The sequence below is a fragment of the Zalophus californianus genome, chromosome 15 (genome assembly GCF_009762305.2).
Source record: "Zalophus californianus isolate mZalCal1 chromosome 15, mZalCal1.pri.v2, whole genome shotgun sequence".
NCBI lineage: Eukaryota > Metazoa > Chordata > Mammalia > Carnivora > Otariidae > Zalophus > Zalophus californianus.
Genome location: NC_045609.1, coordinates 76,880,663 through 76,899,070, shown reverse-complemented (window position 1 = coordinate 76,899,070; position 18,408 = coordinate 76,880,663). Strand labels below are relative to the sequence as shown.

General features: G+C 51.7%; 1 protein-coding gene across 3 annotated transcripts in view; it reads left to right on the top strand.

Moving 5' to 3' along the window:
- RGS10 (regulator of G protein signaling 10) overlaps positions 1–18,133 on the top strand; it is a 36,951-nt gene extending 18,818 nt beyond the window's left edge. For 2 of the 3 annotated variants that reach the window (XM_027596171.2, XM_027596173.2), the window contains exons 4-5: positions 5,156–5,299; positions 17,275–18,133. In XM_027596171.2, coding sequence (XP_027451972.1) covers positions 5,156–5,299; positions 17,275–17,421 — 291 coding nt within the window. In that variant the 3' untranslated portion in view covers positions 17,422–18,133. The remainder of the gene's footprint in view (positions 1–5,155; positions 5,300–17,274) is intronic. The other variant, XM_027596170.2, reaches the window with a different exon arrangement.
- The last annotated feature ends 275 nt before the right edge of the window (positions 18,134–18,408 follow it).

Sequence of the window (18,408 nt, the reverse complement as noted above, 5' to 3'; positions counted from 1 at the left end):
GGTTGGGGTTCATCCACCACGTGGGCGTTTTGTGGAGCCTTTTAATCTGGAAATGTGTAGTTCTGGGCAATGTTAGGTTGTTATGATTGTCGTGACTTTTGGTGACTCCTTTCCTTCCATTTTCTCTGGCCTCTTTCCCAGTGACGGCCCTCCTCCCCTGAACAGAGCGAGACCTTCACTTTTACCTCTTTTCCCTCCCATTTTTTTCATCTCTTTGGCTTTTGGTTCCCACTTCTCTTTTGGAGATTTCAACTTTATTTCCACATCCTTCTGTGGAATTTCTTTCTGCTTTTGTTTTCTCTAGACTGGGGCCCTGTAGTCTCTTCCTGGCGGCCACAAGCCTGATATGCCTGTAAACCACACGTACGTCCAGTGCGCGGGGCTGGGAGGGTTTTGCTGGGGGTCCGTGGTAGAGTTCCGCTTCCCCGTTTGCTGTCTCATCCTTGCCCTCCTCGCGCATCTGTTTTGCAGCTTCCCTGAGTCGGTTTCTCTAGTGGAAAAACTCTAGTCTCTCATGGAGAAGGGATGGGGGATAACTGCTCAGGGTTGGGGGTATCAGGGCTCTGGGGGTCTAATGGCTTCTTTCTGCTGCCCTCCTTGTCCCTTCTGTCTGAGCCACCTGATGCCCCCTGAGTTCCTGCCATTTTCGGATGCTCCTTGTTGGCACCCCCCTCCGCACCCGTGCAGGTGCACGTTTGTTGTCACGCTCTCTGCAGAGCCATCCGCTGTCCCTCCAACTGCTTTCCATTTCCTGAGCCAGTTCTCAGAAATATTCTCGCATCGTCTAGTTGATATTTTCTTTGCCTCCTTCTTTTTCTGAAGCTGATATGAATAAAGGTAGTGGCCCAACCCTTAACTTTTCTCATGTGTCCTCTCCTGCGGTCTGTCTCGGGCCAAGTGCTGGGAATGGACAAGGACGGACTGTGCAGGCACGTGAAAGAGGCAGAGTGAACTGAGTGAACAGATCTTGGTGACAGGTGCAGTGTGGGGTGAGACAGGTGTTGGGTACTGTGGCTCTCAGCTTCCTGAAGTAGAGATGGCAGGACCCATTGGCCAGGAGGGGCTGCTTTGCTTTTTGGTGTTAAGTTGGAGGTGTCTGTGGGACAGCCAAGCCCACATTTCTAGAAATCAGTTAGCTCTATGGCCAGGAGCTTGGGGAAGAGGGTTGGGCTGAAATCTTGGGAGAGCACGTGGTTAGGAAAGCATCCTCGCTAGGGTGGAAGTCTGGGAACCCCAGAATTTATGGGGGGACAGAGAGATGGGAACCTACGAAGGAGACAGATAGAAACAGGAAGGTGTTGGAGGATCCTGAGAGGGCAGCCAGGGGCCAGAGAGCAGACCAGAAGAAGGTCTGAGGGACTGAGGCACCGGCGCCTGTCAGTGGGAGGCTGGGAGGTGGGCGGCAGGTGGGCGGAAGCCAGGCTGAGCAGGCCGTGGAGGGGGGCACAGGGGTGATGGAGATACAAAGTGCATGCTTTTCCTTTGAGATGTTTCAGGAAGAAGTCAGGAGTAGGGAAGTCATTAGCAATAAGGGCACGTGGAGAAGGAGGAGGTTTTTTTTTTCCCGGTGGAAAAAGTTTCAGCCCCTTAATGGATGGGGGAGAGAAGAAAGAGCAGGGAGCTTTGGGATGCTGATGCTTTTGTTGTTCTTCTGGGTAGATTGCTGTGTCTTGGGCTGATAGTAAGTGAATTTGCGTCCCCTCCACACGCATGCGCTGAGGGAGCAGCGCTTGAGCGCTGACTTCTGCCTGAGCATTGTTATGGCTGACGCATTACCAGGCTGGAGGGAAGGCCCCAGACTCACAGGTTATCTGGGAGAAGCTCATATGGGTGCAAACACTCCCACAGGCGGTCCTCAGGTTGATGCCAGGAGTCATCACATGGGCCCAGGGGGGATCCTTTTCTAGCACCTTCTGGACAGGCAGGGTCAGGTGCCGGGCCTGTTGGCTCTCCGCAGAGCAGGTGTCCTGGGGGAGGCAGGCCGGGCTGGGGAAGAGAAGCTGGCCATCCTTCCAGCTCACACCCAGAACCGTAGACCCGGGCAGCTCCACCAGTCTGGTGGTGCATGTTCTGTCCCCGTCCCGGCGGAGGCTAGAAGAGGGTTAACAGAGCGATGGAAAATCTACCAAAATAACTCGAGAGACCCGGTTCTTCTTTTTTGTTAAGAGTTCTCGGCATGGGCATCAGGCCTTCCCGTGACTAGCCTGTGGTCTGCAGTCTAAGGGTTTCCCTTTTCAGTCACGCTTCCTATTCCAACCCAGATAAGTTCTGTGGCTGAAGCCATTCCCCTGTGTGTGTTCAGCCACGGGTGGGGGTAGCCATACACCAGGTCGGCCCTGGACTGGGTGCCTCGGGGACCCCACACTCTTCCCAGACGGACTCAGGAGGGGTGGCTGGGGACCTCAGGGTGGGGCTGAGCCTCCCAGAGGCTAGCATACCTTCACCACCCCCCCAACCTGCTTCCTCTCCTCCTGGCCCCTCCCACCCCCACCTCCAAGCCTCAAGCTACTCGGTACACTTCTCCTTTGCAGAACCACCCAAGATAGCCTGGATTCATCTGGAAAACATGTGTGTGTGTGTGTGTGTGTGTGTGTGTGTGTGTGTGTGTGTGTGTGAATGTTCAAGGGGGAGGGGAGACCCAAAATGATTTCTATTTCCAGAGCTCTGCATGGAGTTTGCTGATCAGACTAGTTGGAATTGTATTTTCATGAAGTATTGTTAAAACAGGAAGTGGTTTTCCAAAATTGTTCCTCACGGACAGAAGGGGTGGTGGGAATGGGGCTCGTGACTTCATGGAGCGGTGGGTCTTTGGAAAGCAGGAAACTCCAAAGTGCTGCCCTGCCTGGATCTCTGCAATGGCCTCTGGACTTGTCCCTTGGAGTAGCCATATTTAGCCTAAGATGTTCCTGTGTTGTTGAGTTGGACATCAATTAATGGTTCACAGCAATAGTTGATCCAGAAATGACACCATGGCCTGGGGTGTTGATCCCCCAGCCGGGTAGTCTTCCTGTATGGTACTGTCAAGACTTTCTTTCTGGGGAGGGGGGTAGGGTGGTCAAGCCTTGGCCTCATGGCACCTTTTGTCAACTAGTCCCTGGAACCAAAATAAGTTAAACTCCCCTCCTTTCAAGCACCAAGTATTGAAGCCTTCTGGTGGTTTCTAGAAGGCCAAATGTTTCCAGAGCCTGGGCTGTCCTGAGCCGAGCTCTGCAGCCTGTTCAGGGTCCCAGGTGGGCTCTCTGGAGACAATGGCTCTTCTCTGGGCCCCATGAAGCCCCCCTGTTCCCCCTACCCCCCACATCATGGTTCCGTGGCTGCAGGTCAGAAGCATTGGTCTCCCGACTTGCTCTGTGGGTGAGGTACCAGGTGAGGCTATAATGTTCAGAGAACTGACCCCCATCTTGGCCACCAGCGAGGTGCCTCCTTTCTCAAGGAGAAAATAGAACCCTCAGGGAATGCCCTGGAGGACCAGGCTGCCTTGTGCAGCCCCAGCAAGGAGGCATGCTCTTTTTAAGACAGAGAGCACTTACCCTAAGTGTTTTTGCTCTAGGTTTTCGCTGCAACCTGAATGCACGTGGGTGTATCTTTTCCAACTGTGCTTAGAAGCATTTTAAGGGCCTGTATCTACTTAGGACTGATGCTTTCCAGCAGGTCGGCACTTGGGACTCAGGGTGGGCAGCGAGCCTTCTCCGCTTTGCTTAGGCTCATATCCCGGTACCAAAAAAATTCCTGTCCTGGAATGTGGACTGACTGGACCCCTAGAGGGGGTGATGTAGCTTACAGGCGTGGACCGGGGCCAGGAGGGTTGGGGGGATGCAAGGCTTTGGAGCCAAACAGCCCTCAGTCTCCCTGCAGGCTCCTTGAAGAAGCCACATTGCCTCTCTGTGTCCTCATCAGGGAAGTGGCGTCAACAGGAAATGGTCCTTTGCTGGATGATCAGGAGATTAAGGAAATGGGATCATAGCTGTAAAACCCCTAGCATGTGTCTCAGGCATACTAGGTGCTTGATGACCGGTTGGGATATGTGTGCATGGTTTAACTTGGTTTTTTATCTTTTTTATTTTTATTTTTAACTTTTATTTTATTTTTTTAGAGGGGGAAGGGGCAGAGGGAGAGGGAGAGAGAGAGTCTTAAGAAGCCTCCACACCCAGGATGGAGCCCAACGTGGGGCTCCATCTCGCGACCCTGAGATCATGACCTGAGCTAAAATCAGGAGTCGGACGCTTAACCGACTTCACCACGCAGGCGCCCCAAACTTGATTTTTTAAATTGTGGTGAAACACTCATAGCATAAATCTTACCACTTAACCATTTTTTAGGGCTCTCATTTTTACTGTTTTAATCATTTTAAAGTATACAGTTCAGCAGCGTTAAGTACGTTCACACTATCCAGTTCTAGAAATCCTTTTTTTTTTTTAAGATTTTATTTATTTACCTGAGAGAGAGAGAGAGAGAGCACATGAGAGGGGGGAGGGTCAGAGGGAGAAGCAGACTCCCTGTTGAGCAGGGAGCCTGACGCGGGACTCGATCCCGGGACTCCAGGATCATGACCTGAGCCGAAGGCAGTCTCTTAACCAACTGAGCCACCCGGCACCCCTAGTTCCAGAAATCTTTTATTGTCCTGCAGAGAAACCCCTTACCCATTTGCAGTCCCTCCCCCTTGCTCCCTTCCCCCAGCTCTGAGCCATCACTCCAGCCTTCTGCCTCTGTGGATCTGCCTCTTTTGGATATTTCACGTGAATGGAACCATGCAGTGTGTGGCCTTTAGGGCCTGGCTTCTTTCCTCAGCACAAAGTTTCCAAGGTTCCACCGTGTTGTAGTGTGTGTCCTTGCTTTGCTCCTTTTTATGACTGAACAATATTCCCTCGAGTCCTTCATTTGGAGGCTTCACAGGATGGTCCTGAATGGTGCAGACTGTCATTCACTCTGGGCCGGGATTCTTTCTCTCTTCATTTCCAAATGGATAGTGTTGCAATTTCGTGACAGATGTGTGGCAGGGGTGGGGGTAGGGGCTAGGCCCATCGCGAGCCGTCCCAACACAGAGCTTAGCCCCGGGGTGGCAGCCAGAGCCCCCAAGGGTGTTGGAGCTGCTTCTGGGTCTGGCTGGAGTAGAGAACTGGGCTCCCAGGTAACAGGATCCCTGTGTCTCCTCCAGATGCAGGAAAAGGCAAAAGAGATCTACATGACCTTCCTGTCCAGCAAGGCCTCATCCCAAGTCAATGTCGAGGGGCAGTCCCGGCTCAATGAGAAGATACTGGAAGAACCACACCCACTGATGTTCCAGAAACTCCAGGACCAGGTAACCTGACTTCCCTGCCTACCCCTGGATGTGACATTTATTCCCAGGCTGGAAGAATGTTAGACACTCCAGAAGCCATCCCCTCTGGCTGGGCAAGCTAAGGCACCCTGAAGGGCCATGGTTGGTGAACAAGAGGGGACTGGAATGCCAGGCTCGGGATTTGATCTGTAGGAGGCTCCCTCAGGCCTGCCTACTTTTGGTCTACACACAGTTTGAACCAGCAGGGTTATCTGTCTTCTCAACCCAGAGTAGAAGGGAGGCTGGAGCTATTCCAGGAGCCCACACTGAGGAAGCAACATGTAACCGCTGAAGGTAGGAACAGAGAGAAAATTCTAGAAAGCAAGCACAAGGAGTCACAGTGGTAGGGAAACTGGGGCTGTTTTTGTGCAAATATCTAAACATGGCCACCCACTGCTGGTGGCCCAAGGCTGTAAGCTAGTTCATAGTGAGGTTCCTGAGTTATAAGGAAAAGCTTAACGTTTGGCACTTTATTCCACTTAACGCAGGAAAAATGGAGTTTAAAAAATGGACCTATAAGGGGTAAATTAGTTTTCTGGCAAGCTTTTTAATGAGATATGCCAGTGGTAATAGGAAAAGGGACGAAACTGCACTCCAGAGATTTCTTAGACATGAATTTACAGATGTGACTATTCAGAGTGCGCTTATGAAATGTTATCTATACCCTTGTTGACGATGGAACACAGACCAAACAAGCTTCTGCTGGCTCCATCCTTGGCTCACAGGTGCAAATGAGTTTTTAGCTTCATTCAGCAGCCCTCACCGGTGAGCAAGTGCAGACCCATCTGGAGGCTTGTGCAAACAGATGCTAGGCCTCACCCCCAGAGTTAACCTTCAGATGTGATGGTTCCCAGGTGGCCTGAGACTTTGCCTCCTTAAGTTCCCAAGTGCTGCTGATGCTTCAGGTCCTGGCACCACACTCAGGGAACTGGTACAGTGCCTCGGTTGGCCTTTTTTGGATCATCTGGAGTGGGCGCAGAGCCCAGAGCCTGTCCCAGCATCCACGACACCCCATCTTTGCTCCGAGTGAGATTAGGAACAGTTATACAGGTAGCAAATACAAAGATGGAAAGTAGTTCGAGAATGTTTTCCAGCTGACACGGTGGCAAGGGCAAACTCCACGTGAATTGAATCCTGAACTAAATTTAGGTGTTGAAGGAATTCCAGTGGCTGTGGGTGACTTGTTGAGGGCTTCCTGGAGGTGGTGGTTTTGAGCCAGTGGGAAGGACACCATGGACATGGATTTGTGGCGGGAAAGGAAATAGAATGTATGGTGAAAAGGCACTTCTTGTGTCCATAGCTACGTGAGGATATCTGCCCCACCTGGACCTCTTAGTCTTTTTTTTTTCTTTTAAAGATTTATTCATTTATTTTAGAGGGGGGAGGGGCAGAAGGAGAGGGAGAAGCAGACTTCCCACCAAGCATGGAGCCCCACTTGGGGCTCGATCCCATGACCCATGAGATCATGACCTGAGCTGAAACCAAAGTCAGATGCCCAACCAACTGAGCCACCCAGGCGCCCCATGGACCTCGGAGTCTTTTAAAAGCTTCCCAGGGTACTTTAAAGTATAAGGTATTTGGAATCAGAGCTGATTCCACAGCGAACGCCTGGGAAGGGCTTCTGCGTTCTCTTTCACTTTGGAAAACTCTGCCTTTCAAAAGCCTTGCTGGTAACCATCAAAATGTGCGCTCAGCATGGCCTGTAGCTCTCTGTGCCCCAAAGGCCCCCCTGGAGGGCCCTGTGTTTCTAAGTGCAGGAGTTTGAAGCCAAGAGGAGCATGTTTGGAACCACAGAGCTCACCTAACTCGAGCCCTGCCCCGCTCAGTGGCTCTGGCTGTGTTGAGCACCACTTGGCTCAGACAGAGCTTTCTGAGTGTCTCCTTCACGCTCCCTTCGCACCCCGTTCACCAGGGAGACTTCAGGGAGCCTCAGCCCTTCCTCAGGGGCACAGCTGGAGCCTAGAAGGGTGGGAAAATCTTCCGTGAGCATTAAATTAGATGACCCCACATCCACGCATCTGATTTAAAGGAGAGCTTCTTGGGTCTTCATTCAAGTCCTGTTTATTCTTGGTTTACACACAGTTCTAGCGGCTTCAGCTTCTCAGGTCATGGCAGATTGGAGATGCTGGTGGAGGCCGGGCAGGGATGGGCAGCAAGAAGCGACAACTGACAGGCAGGGCAGAGACAGAAAAACGAAACTCAACTTCAAACCACAGCACAGCGATATCTGGAGCCGAGTGTGGGGGCCCCCAGCCCCACACACCACCCCGGAGGCATCCCTGTGCTATGGGATGGTGACACCATTAGTGATCCCGATCCCCGATTCATCAGGTTGAAATTGTGGTTGACATGTCCTGTGAAGGATTGTGTTAGACATTTTGCTATCTTAAGAGAAGTTTGGGGGATTAAAACTCCATCACTTTGAAAACTTGTGGAAGTGGAGAGATCATTCTCTGATTTAACTCAGTTCTGCAAACGTGGCCCGGTTGTGTGCTCAGCACAACACTGGGAAGGCCAGGAGAGGTGGGGGCTGGACGGTGGCTGTTTCCTTGGAACCTTAGCCTGGAATCAAAGGACAAATTTAAATTGTGGGAAGCGGGAAGGAGGAGGCGACCTTACAAAGAGTTGGTTTTTTTTCAATGAATTGCAATTCCCTGCAGGGTCTTTTTTTTTTCCTTATAAAAATCCTCTGCTGGCAGGTCTATTTCAGTTCTGGTTGGTTTGCTGGTATTTGTTCTTTCATTCACTCCCTTATGCTACGATCTCGATGGAGAGCCTACTCTGTACCAGGGACCATGCTATAGGAACTGTGTGTGCAGAGAAGAAATCAGCCCCCCTCCAACCATGAAGACAGAAAAAGATAAAAGCTATGAAGTAAATACAGCAGGTAGTGGGCTAAAAGTGACTGGGAGGGGCCTACTTTGGATCTCGTGGTCAAGGAGGTCTCCCTGTGGTGGTGACTGAGCCCTGAGTGGCAAGGGGAAGCCAGGTAAGAAGGGGGCAGGACCTTCCAGGGGGCGGCAACATCAAGTGCAGAGGCCCTGGGGTGGGGATCTGCTAGGTGTGTTGGAGGAGGTCAGTATGGCTGGAGTATATAGTCATTGAGGAAGAATGGTAGAAACTAAGTCAGGAGGGACTGGCTGGGGTTAGGCCCCGAAGCTATGGTAACCAGATGCCGTCTGCAGACCTCCAGTGCCCTGATGTTAAAAAGTCACTCCCTGCTAGCCACACCCCTATTTCCTTAGACCTGACGTTTCCCCCCTTTCCTTTGACTTTAGAATTTAGTAGCTGTGAAACATTAGGCAAGATGCAGTCCCTCTCTGTGCCTCAGCTTCCTCTGGTGAAATGGAGGTTATGATAAGACGCTTGGGAGGCGAAACGCAGGCGTATCCGTGGTGTGTTTACTCAGGGCCCTCCGTGAGTGTTACTGCGCGTGTCCTTTAGAATGTCACATGAAGATAAACTTTAACTTCATGCAGTAGTTCTTGACTGGGGACCATTTTGCCTCCCTCCCCAGGGGATCCTGCGCAATGTCTGGAGAGACCTTTCTGGCTGTCACAACAGGGGTGGGGGCGCCACCAGCACCTCGTGGGTGGAGGCCAGGATGCTGCTAAATATAACGCACGGGGCAGCCCCACACGACACAGAATTATCCGGCCCCAAATATCAACAGTGCTGAGGTTGAGAAACCCCAGCTTCCAAAGCCATAGCAGAGTGGCCGTGGCTTACCCTCACTGAGCCTCGGGTCCCCACCTAGAAACAGCCAATAATGTGTAGCTTTCTGCCCCGACGTGACTTCAGGAAGACATCGGGGCTGAGCCTCCTCACCGGTTCCACAGTGCTTTCATTGTGCATCTGTTTGAAGCTGGGAGCTGGCACCCCGGTTTACAAGTGAGAAAGTTCACCCCAGGGGAAGGCGACCCGACTAGCCCAAGAGGGGACCCCGCGGGGGTGTGGGGCTTCCTGCGCACCTGGACCCTTCCTACCGGCCTGCCGCCCCGTGGGAGCCGGCCTTGCCCTCCTCCTGGTCGGGGCCGCCACTTTCCTTCCGCACATGCTTCACAGCAGCGCTGTCTTTGGCCTTGAAAGACCCGCCAGGGCTCTCGCCTTCTCCTTTCCCTTACCTGTCTCCCTTGCCCCGCCGGGCTCTTGTGTACCGCCGGCCTGGCTGATTCTAGAACATCCCTGTCAGTCCCTCAGGCACCGAGTCAGCTATGACATGAAGGGATCAAATCGGTCTCAGCAGCCTAACATGCTTTCCTTTGTACAAGAGATGACAGTGCCCGTCCCTGCTGGCCTTGTCTGCTCAGTGGGGTGAACACACTGGGCCGCTCCGCCACATGGCTGGGAGCTCCAGGGAGGAGGGCCGGCCCAGGGACCCACTTGGCCAGCACGAGCCGTGAGCACATCCCGTTACTGTGTCACCTAAGATTCTGAGCGGGTTAATTTTAAAAATTATTTTTTTTTAAAGATTTTATATACTTATTTAGAGGGAGCACAAGTGGGGGGAGGGGCAGAGGGAGAGAGAGAACCTGAGCTGAGAGAGACTCCGTGCTGAGTGCGGAGCCCCATGTGGGGCTCGATCTCAAGACCCTGAGATCACGACCTAAGCCAAAACCAAGAGTCAGGCGCTTAACCGATGGAACCACCCAGGCGCCCCTGAAAATGAATTTTAGTTGTTCAATAACTACATGTTCATTGTTGAGAAGAAAAGAAAATTCACATAACCCAGGAGGGTCTGAAGTAAAACGTTAAAACCCCTCAGGCCGTGCCTTCCCTCTCCCTCCCTAACAGGAACGCCCGTATGTTTCATATCCTTCCAGACCCTTCCCTGAAGGTGTAAGAATGGAACGCTTTGAAATCTGCTCAGTGACTTGAGATTGTGCCATGTCAATGACTTAAAACACAACTCTGCGCCTAGAAGTGTCTCTTCTGCACCATTCTACACACCTTTCTTGCTCTGAAGGCTCTGGTTTGAATTCCACAGACTAGCCAGATTGGTTCCCTCTGGGACAACGAGGAGATTGGAGGTGATGGGAGGGTCAAGGTCATTGCACATGGCACCTTGAAATCATTGCTTTCTGGGACCATGAAAGAGAAGGTTTGAGGGGGAGCAGGGCTGCTCATTCTTCTTTCTTAAACCTGAGGAATCCCAGGGCCTACACTTAAAGCAGGTTTCAAGTGCTGCCGGGACACTCTCACCCAGGCTTGGTGCTAAGTCTGGTCTGGGGAAGGCAGAATGCAGGTGGCCTTCTCCACGGGAAAGGAAGCCCTCAACCTCTGATGCTTAAAAAAAAAAAAAAAAAAAAAAATGTAGAAACAACTTCGGTGAGATTTCAGTGCTCCCAGCCACATCCTTGACAGAGAAAGGAACCATGCGCCCGGCCCTTTGTTGGCAGCGTCTTTACTTTGAATTTCCCCAGAACCCGAGAAGTGAGAAACACTTCCTTTTTAGACATCAAGAAGGGGTGGGCCGGTGGGTGAGGACCTGGCCGTGGGGGAGGGGCTGCCATGCTTCCGGGGTCAGGTGGGGGTCCACTCCCTCCCCCACCCCCTGTATCTCCCAGTCTGCAGTGGTGGCTGCGCCCGGGGATTCTGGGCGCCTCCGCCTCGTGGGTGCTAGCTGACATCTGCCCCTGAAGATTAAGTCCAGTTCCGAAACTGGCATTTGCCAGTGTGCAAAGCCCGAAGGGGCAGGTCGTGGGCTTTCATTCAAATGGAAGAAAAGTTGGCTCCCTGCGTCTACCACAGCCTTAGGAGGGTTGGGGTGGGGCAGGAAGGATAGTATTTGAAATACTTTGAGTTTGTTTTTTTATACCTTTAAAAAGGTATTTAGGGGAAGAAGTTCCGGTGGGTGCTAGAATAGCTTTTCACTTTCCTCCTGAGTTAAGGCAAAAATAAAATACCTTCACTCCATGTAAAAGCATGTCATTTGAGCCTTGGATTTGAGTGTGATGGACTCCAGGAAAAAGTGAACCAAGTGCCCCGCTGCTCCGTGTGACAACACCAGACCCATGGGTCTGTGAGGGGATGTCACCCTCGAGCAGGGATCTCTCCTTCTCTGCCCATGTCCACCCTCCTTCTGGAGTTTTGATCCCACCCGGCATGGAATCCTTCTCTGGCAGCCTGTCCAGGAAGCGGGAGAGAAACTTCCACGGCCTGGCCTGGCAGGTTGGGACAAGGGCTGAGCTGAGCTGCTCTCTGCTGGCTGCCCTCAGACCTTCTTCTGGATGCACTCCACTCAGAAGATGGGGGGGGGGGGTGGAGACGGTCTTGAACTTCTGTGGTGGGGACATCCCTGTGTGTGCCCTGCCCCATGGCCTCTGATCATTTCATGGCCTCAGGGCTGGAGGGAGGTAGCTTGCTTTCTTTGCACTTTCTGTCTGTACATGTGGGTAGGAAAGCATGTCTATGGTCTGGGTGCGTGGGAAGAGAGCATGTTCTAGAAGGCGCAGTTCAGAGATGGTGGCGCTTGCCACCTTCTTTCAAGAACCCAGTTCTTGAAGCAAATATGAAATCTCACTACTAAAATTTCCTGCTGCATTAAAGGATTTCTTTTCCTCCTTGCATCCAGTTGAAATAACATGGCAGAGGGGTTTGGAAAGGAGGGAGGATGCTCATTTAGGTCTTTTCATGTTCCTGCTGTCTGAGAGGCATTAAAAGATTAGGCTTGAAATGCACTTACTGGAGACAGTGATGAAATCTTTCCCGAGGGGGCTTCAAGCCTGCTTAAGCGTCCGGTCTTCTCCACGGACGAGCGTGCTTCTGGGAGGGTGTCCTTTCTTGGAGCAGCAGATTCGGAACAACCTCCAGCTGAAGCACCGCGTGGATATTCTCCCTCGCAGAAAGGCCAATCCTAATCAATCAGCGGCCCGGGATCTGGAGAAGGAGGGGCCCTGGTTGTGTGACGGGACCCGGCACATCGATGCCCGTGGGCAGGAGGCTCCCTCTGCCTATATCGCTGAGAGTTCCACCTCTGGCCACCTGCAGGAGTGGAGCCCAAGGCAACGATGCTAAATAGTTTATAGTCGAGGCATATGCCACTGACAGATGTGGGGCTGCCCAAACCTGCAACCTGCTGAGCCCCAGCTATCTTGGCCAAAAAAAAAAAAAAAAAAAAATGTATGGAATGCCCCTTAGCTGCCAACTGGGGTTTTCTGCTTCATCGGCTGCCTGTCTCTCAGAAGGACCGTCCGTCTGCTGTATCGCTCTGCTCTGATGCCGTCTGCCCATCTGGAGCCCCACCCCACCCCCGATTGGTCTCCACCTTCTGCTTTCTCTTCCCCACAGACAACTTGAGGTGTGTTGGAAGGGTGATGCTCTCAGTTCAGGCCCCGTGAGGCCAGTTCTCCCCATCAGAGAGTCCTTCTCTTGTAGAACCTTCTGGAACGCCTAGGGCCATCTCATTGTCTATGCACAAGCAGGAGTGAGCTGAAATCAAGAAGCCGACTGTTAGTTTCCAAGGGCTGTCTTAACCAATGATCTCAAACTGAGTTGCTTAAAACAGAAATCTATTCTCTCAGTTCAGGAGGCCAGAAGTCTGAAGTCGAGGTGTCGGCAGGGTTGTGTTCCTCTGGTAGGCTCTACGGAAGGATCTCTCCCTGCCTCCTCCTGGTTTCTGGTGAGGGCTGGCATTCCTGCTGTTCCTTGGCTTGTGGCTGCATCACTCTGATCGTTGCTTCTGCCTTCATGTTACTTCTTCTCTCTGTGTCCCTCCGTGTGTTCTCTCTTCCTAGGAAGACACCACTTTTTGGAAGATGATGTCATCGCGAGATCCTCAACTAACCCTATTCCAGATAAGGTCACGTTCTCAGGTTCCAGGTGGACGTACACTTTGCGGGTCCCCCATTCAACCCACCACACTGATTTTTAGGGACATTTGTTTCCCATTATACACACAAATACTTTTTTAAAAAGATTTTTTTATTTTTTTAAGTAATCTCTACACCCAACATGGGGCTCGAGCTCATGACCCCGAGATCAAGAGACACACACTCTTCCAACTGAGCCAGCCAGGCGCCCCCACAGATACAATCTTGAGGAACATATTTGGGATTGTTTTTCATTTTAGCACATTTTTTAAATTTAGTGTTTAGACGTGTAACAATCACATGTTGCATTCTTTCCATGTCTAACTCTTTTTGTAGACTTCATTTTCAGTGACTGCCTCCTGGTCTGCCAGGTGAGTGGCAGGACAGCCTAGCGGTTCGGAGTGTGGGCTCGGGAGCGAGGTGGCCCGTGTTCGCATCCCGCCCATCTCTCTTGGGCTGCTATGGCCTGTGTCCTCTCCAAAATATGATATTGGAGTCCTAAGCCCCAGTACCTCAGAATGTGACTGTGTTTAAAGATAGGACCTTTAAGGAGATAATGAATGTAAAATGAGGTCATTGGGGTAGCCCCTAATCCAATACAACTGGTGTCCTTCTAAGAAGAGGTGTTTAGGACATAGACACACACAGAGGGAAGAATGTGTGAGGACACGGGGAAGACCATCACGTAGAGATCTTCCTCGACTCAACATGGAGGTGCATCCCGACAATAAATGGAAAATACTGCAAGTTGAAGATGCTATTAAACCCGTCTAACCTACCGAACCTCACGGCTTAGCCTGGCCCCCTTGAACGTGCTCCCGACACTTACATTAGCCTACGGCTCATTGAAATCATCTAACACAAAGCCTGTTTTACAATGAAGGGTTGGATATCTCACATAGTTTATGGAATACCGTACTGGAAGTGGAAACAGAACAGCTGTATGGGCGTAGGATGGTTGTCAGTATGAGCTGTTTGCGCCCGTGATCACAGGCAACATCACCAGAGAGGATCCGACCACTTATCGCTGGCACGGGAAAAGATCCAAATTCGACATTCGAAGTATGGTTTGTGCTGAATGTGTGTCGTTTTTGCAGCAGTATAAAGTCAAAAAATCGTAAGTTGAACCCTCCTCAGTTGGGGGCCATCTAAATAAGCCAAGGAGAGAGGCCTCAGAAGAAACCCACCCTGCCAACACCTTCATTTTAGACTCCCAGCCTCCAGAAAGGCGAGGAGAGAACTTTCTTTTGTTTGAGTCCCGCAGTCTGTGTTACTTCTTACGGCAGCCCCAGCAGATGAATGCGCCGCCCACGGGGGCAAAGCACCGAACCTCTGAGGCCTAGTTTCTTCTTTGCAATCAGGTCTCATAGGGTCTCAGTGAGGATTAAACAAGAGAATGCTCCGTGCGCGGCCTTGCGCTGGGCTGGAAGGTGCTCTTGGTGGGGTTGGTACCCCCTTGGTTCATTTCGCCAGCCCTCCATCCCTGCATGTCGGGTGGTTTCTGTTCATTCACTGGGCAGGTATTTACTGGACCCTGGTCGCGGCCATTTGCCCTGTGACAAATAAGGGTGTGGCCTGCGGTCAGCAGCTGGGTATGCTGCCTTTGGCCACTTTCTGGGAAGGGAATTTTTAGGAGCATTCTCTATCTTCCAAGCCATTTTCACTGAGCACCCCCAATGGGGGGGCCCTGGGATGGGAGCACCCTGTTGCCATACGCTCCAAGGCCAGTGCCCAGGAGCCCCTTCGCTGGTGGCAGCGATGAGCTATTTAGGCAGCTTGCAGCCCCGGAAAATCTGGCCATTGGGAGCGATATCATTTTGCTTTTTCCTTTTCCCCATAGGGGTCGGATGGCTGCGGCCACCACCTGGTAACTGCACAGCTCCAAGGGGCAGGCGAAGGCCCCTGGTGGAGGGAGCCCCAGCCCGAAAGCCTTCATGGGCATTTCACACCTGCCCATGGCAGGGAGTGGCCCTTACGCTCCTGTTAAATAGTTGGCGGCCCTGTCCCCTCAAGCTGGCTGGCAACTGCGGAGTGCCGAGAGCCTGCGGCCTCTAGGGATCTCCCGAAGGCCGAGTCCTGCCCACCGCCCAGCCCAAGCCACCCCCTGCCCTCTGTTCCCCGCCTCCTCCATCCTGGGGAGCCTTTTTCTTCTCTTCTTTGAAGTGTGAGCCTCTGAGCCACGGCAGGCAAACAGGATGTCCCACTCCCACACGCAGAGACTTCAGACGAGACACTTGGGTCGAACCGCATCCTGCTGGCGGTGGTGGGTCCCATCTGCTGCGGACCTGGCGTGGGAGAGGGTGCAGGGCTGAGAGCAAGGAGGGGTCCTCACGGAGGCGGCTTTCGTGAGTCACTCGGAGCCTCGCTTCAGCCTCCCAGCTAGGTGGGCATGTCAAAGTGCCCTCTGGGAGCTCTATGCTTGGAAAAGCTGAATAACGCAGGTGGTGAGGGATGGTTACACCTGCACAGCACATCTGTGGGAGGCCGCGGAACGATAATGGCATTCCTCATCCCCCGCCTTGCCCTTGGCTCTGCTTTTTGTGTTTTCTGGGAGTTTTTGTTGTTGTTGTTTTAAAACGAATGCTTTCTCCAAACCTCAGCAAATCAGTCTCGGATTGCAAGATTGCTATAGAAGGAGGTGATGGCCAAGGAGAGGCACAAGGTGGGAACTTACGGAGGTGTGCTCTTCCTGAACAGCTGCAGATCTGAGGCGGGACTGGAGCGACACCCAGGGAAGGAAGGGCGGGCACTAGTGCAAGAGTTTAAGGAAAACACAAAGCCCTAAATCTTTCCCTGAGCAGTGGACTCTGATGATAGCAGAATGATTTAGGCACTTCTCTTTGTGGGTGAAGCCATCTTGGGGGAAGGAAGGTACAAAGGCAGAAGGTTCCAGGTCTCCCATCCCCCTGGGAGGTGTTTTGAGTCCTTCGGCTCCATCAGACATTTGGTTTCAAAATAGTTTGCGTGTGTGTTGGGAGAGGTCAAATTTAAAAGGTGTCAGGGTTTTACCACCCACTTGATAACCCCACCTGGCTGTGAGTGACATTCTAGACACCTCTGGAACTTTCCACTTGTTGAGCCCATCATAGTGCAGGAAGCGAAGACACCAGGGTGCACGGTGTGGATCTTTCATCTGCAGAATGTCCTGAAAATTCAGTTGAGAGGTTTGAGAGAGAGAGGAGGAGGAAGACTTCTCAAGAGACGATACTCCGCAACAGCCGGGAAAAGCTTCTCTTTTCTCCACCAGTTTTGTAGGGCAAGGGAGGAGGGTGGCAAAGGGTCGCGTAGGAGTGGGGGAGGGAGGACGCTGGGAGCAGGGACCACGGCTAAGGAGAGGGGGCAATTCTCTGGGGACCTGCGGTGCAGGAGGCAGCCCTATAATCCAGGATACTTAGGCTCCATCCGGGGTCCTCCCCTTGTACCTGCAGAACATACCCGAGAGTCATCGCTTTCCCAGAGCCATGCTCCTGGGCTGAACGAGTGTGCAGGGGTCCGCATGCTGCAGCCAGCTGCTCCTTTAATTAGGGCCTGTTCCCAGAGCCTCTCCTCGCTAACAGGGTCCTTTCCCTCCCCTGCCTGCGTTAAAGAAGCCCCATTTTGTTTCTTGGCATAATAACAGGTTTATTTGAGATCTTGGATGCCGGACTTCCGGGGGATTCTTAACAATATTGGCATCATCTGAGAGGACAGTGGCCTTTCCAATAACCACCCTCTCTACAGGAATGGTTTCTGTTCTGCCATCTCAAGTTTCTGGAGAACCGGCTCCCTGGTGGTCTAGTGGCTAGGATTCGGCGCTTTCAAGTTTCTGGAGAAATACATCCCTGTGTTATCCAAATAAAGTGGAGATTCTTAACGGACTTCTTGACACAAGGGTATGAATCAGTGCTGTGTGCAATTATACTTCCGAGGAAGATAAAGGTAGATTTGTTCGTGTGGCTAACTATTATATTCCGTTGAGACGGTCTCATAATGACCAAAAAACCATCCAGGAAATTTTCCTTGCCCAGCACGTGACTTACTAGCTTTGTGTGTTTTGCACATAGTTGCCTTCTTTGGCACACGATAGGTATTTAATAAACATTTGGTAGAATGACTCATGGTCTGATTAGCCTCAACTTTTAGACTCTCTTTTTCTTTCCTCCTTAGATCTTCAACCTCATGAAGTATGACAGCTACAGCCGCTTCTTGAAGTCTGACTTGTTTTTAAAACACAAGCGAACCGAGGAAGAGGAAGAAGATCCCCCTGATGCCCAAACTGCAGCTAAAAGGGCTTCGAGAATTTATAACACATGAGCTGCCAAAGAGCTGGCAGGACTGGTGGCTTTCAGAAGCGAAGGAACTCCCTCTCAGGACCGCGCAGGGTTTATAATTGCTTTGTTATCTGTAAGGACTGAAATGTACAAAACCCTCCTGTGGGATATGTGTATTTTATTAACTGCTTGACCATGAGTTTTGCATGATGGCTAATCTTACATAAAAAAAACAAATAGCTTTGAAGTTTTAGTTCACACACACACACACACACACACAAGCAGAAGAGTCCTTAAACACTGGATACTTTGAGCATTTTGTAACTTGATTAAACGTCCTCTGAGGCCACCAGGTGAAACTTAGAGCCACCTGTTACCTTTTAAGTCTTTGCCTGGCCTCTGGGGGAGGGGTCATGCATGTCCACAGATTCACTTGGCAAATGAGCTCGAGAATGAGTTGAGCTTTTTGGTTAAATACTTGTCAAGAGTCTGTCAGGCGCCTTTTGGTTAAATACTTGTCAAGAGTAAGTTCGGGGCTGGGAAAAGAAAAGTCATCACTGACAGCCTCTATAGATTTGGGGAGCTGTGTATGAGCACCCTCGGAGGGTTATTTCTTATGTGTGGGTTTGTCCTGGCTTTGCCTACAGTCCGTGACATGTCATGCAACACAGATAAATAGTTCATCTTGACAGAAACAAGATCTCAACACGGAAGAAAGATAAATGCAAAATTTCTCAGGGTCCCCGCGACAACGCAAGGTGGTATTGAATGAATTGGCCCGTGCCGATGACGGAGTTGGGGGGATGTTCTGTTCTCCCATAGCCCGTCTGGGGACACATTGGAACCCTTTCTCCTCTGCCCTACCCTTTACTGGATTTGTTAACTCCGGGCTTGGCACTCCAACAAGGGGAAAGAAATGCTCTTTGAAAGTCTCTTCTTGGGTGGAGAGGCTGTGAGTGAAGCCCTGCTTGGCCCGGGCTGTGCCAGCCGGCCCAGGAACCCGCCCCCCCCTGCCCCCGCCTGCCGCCCC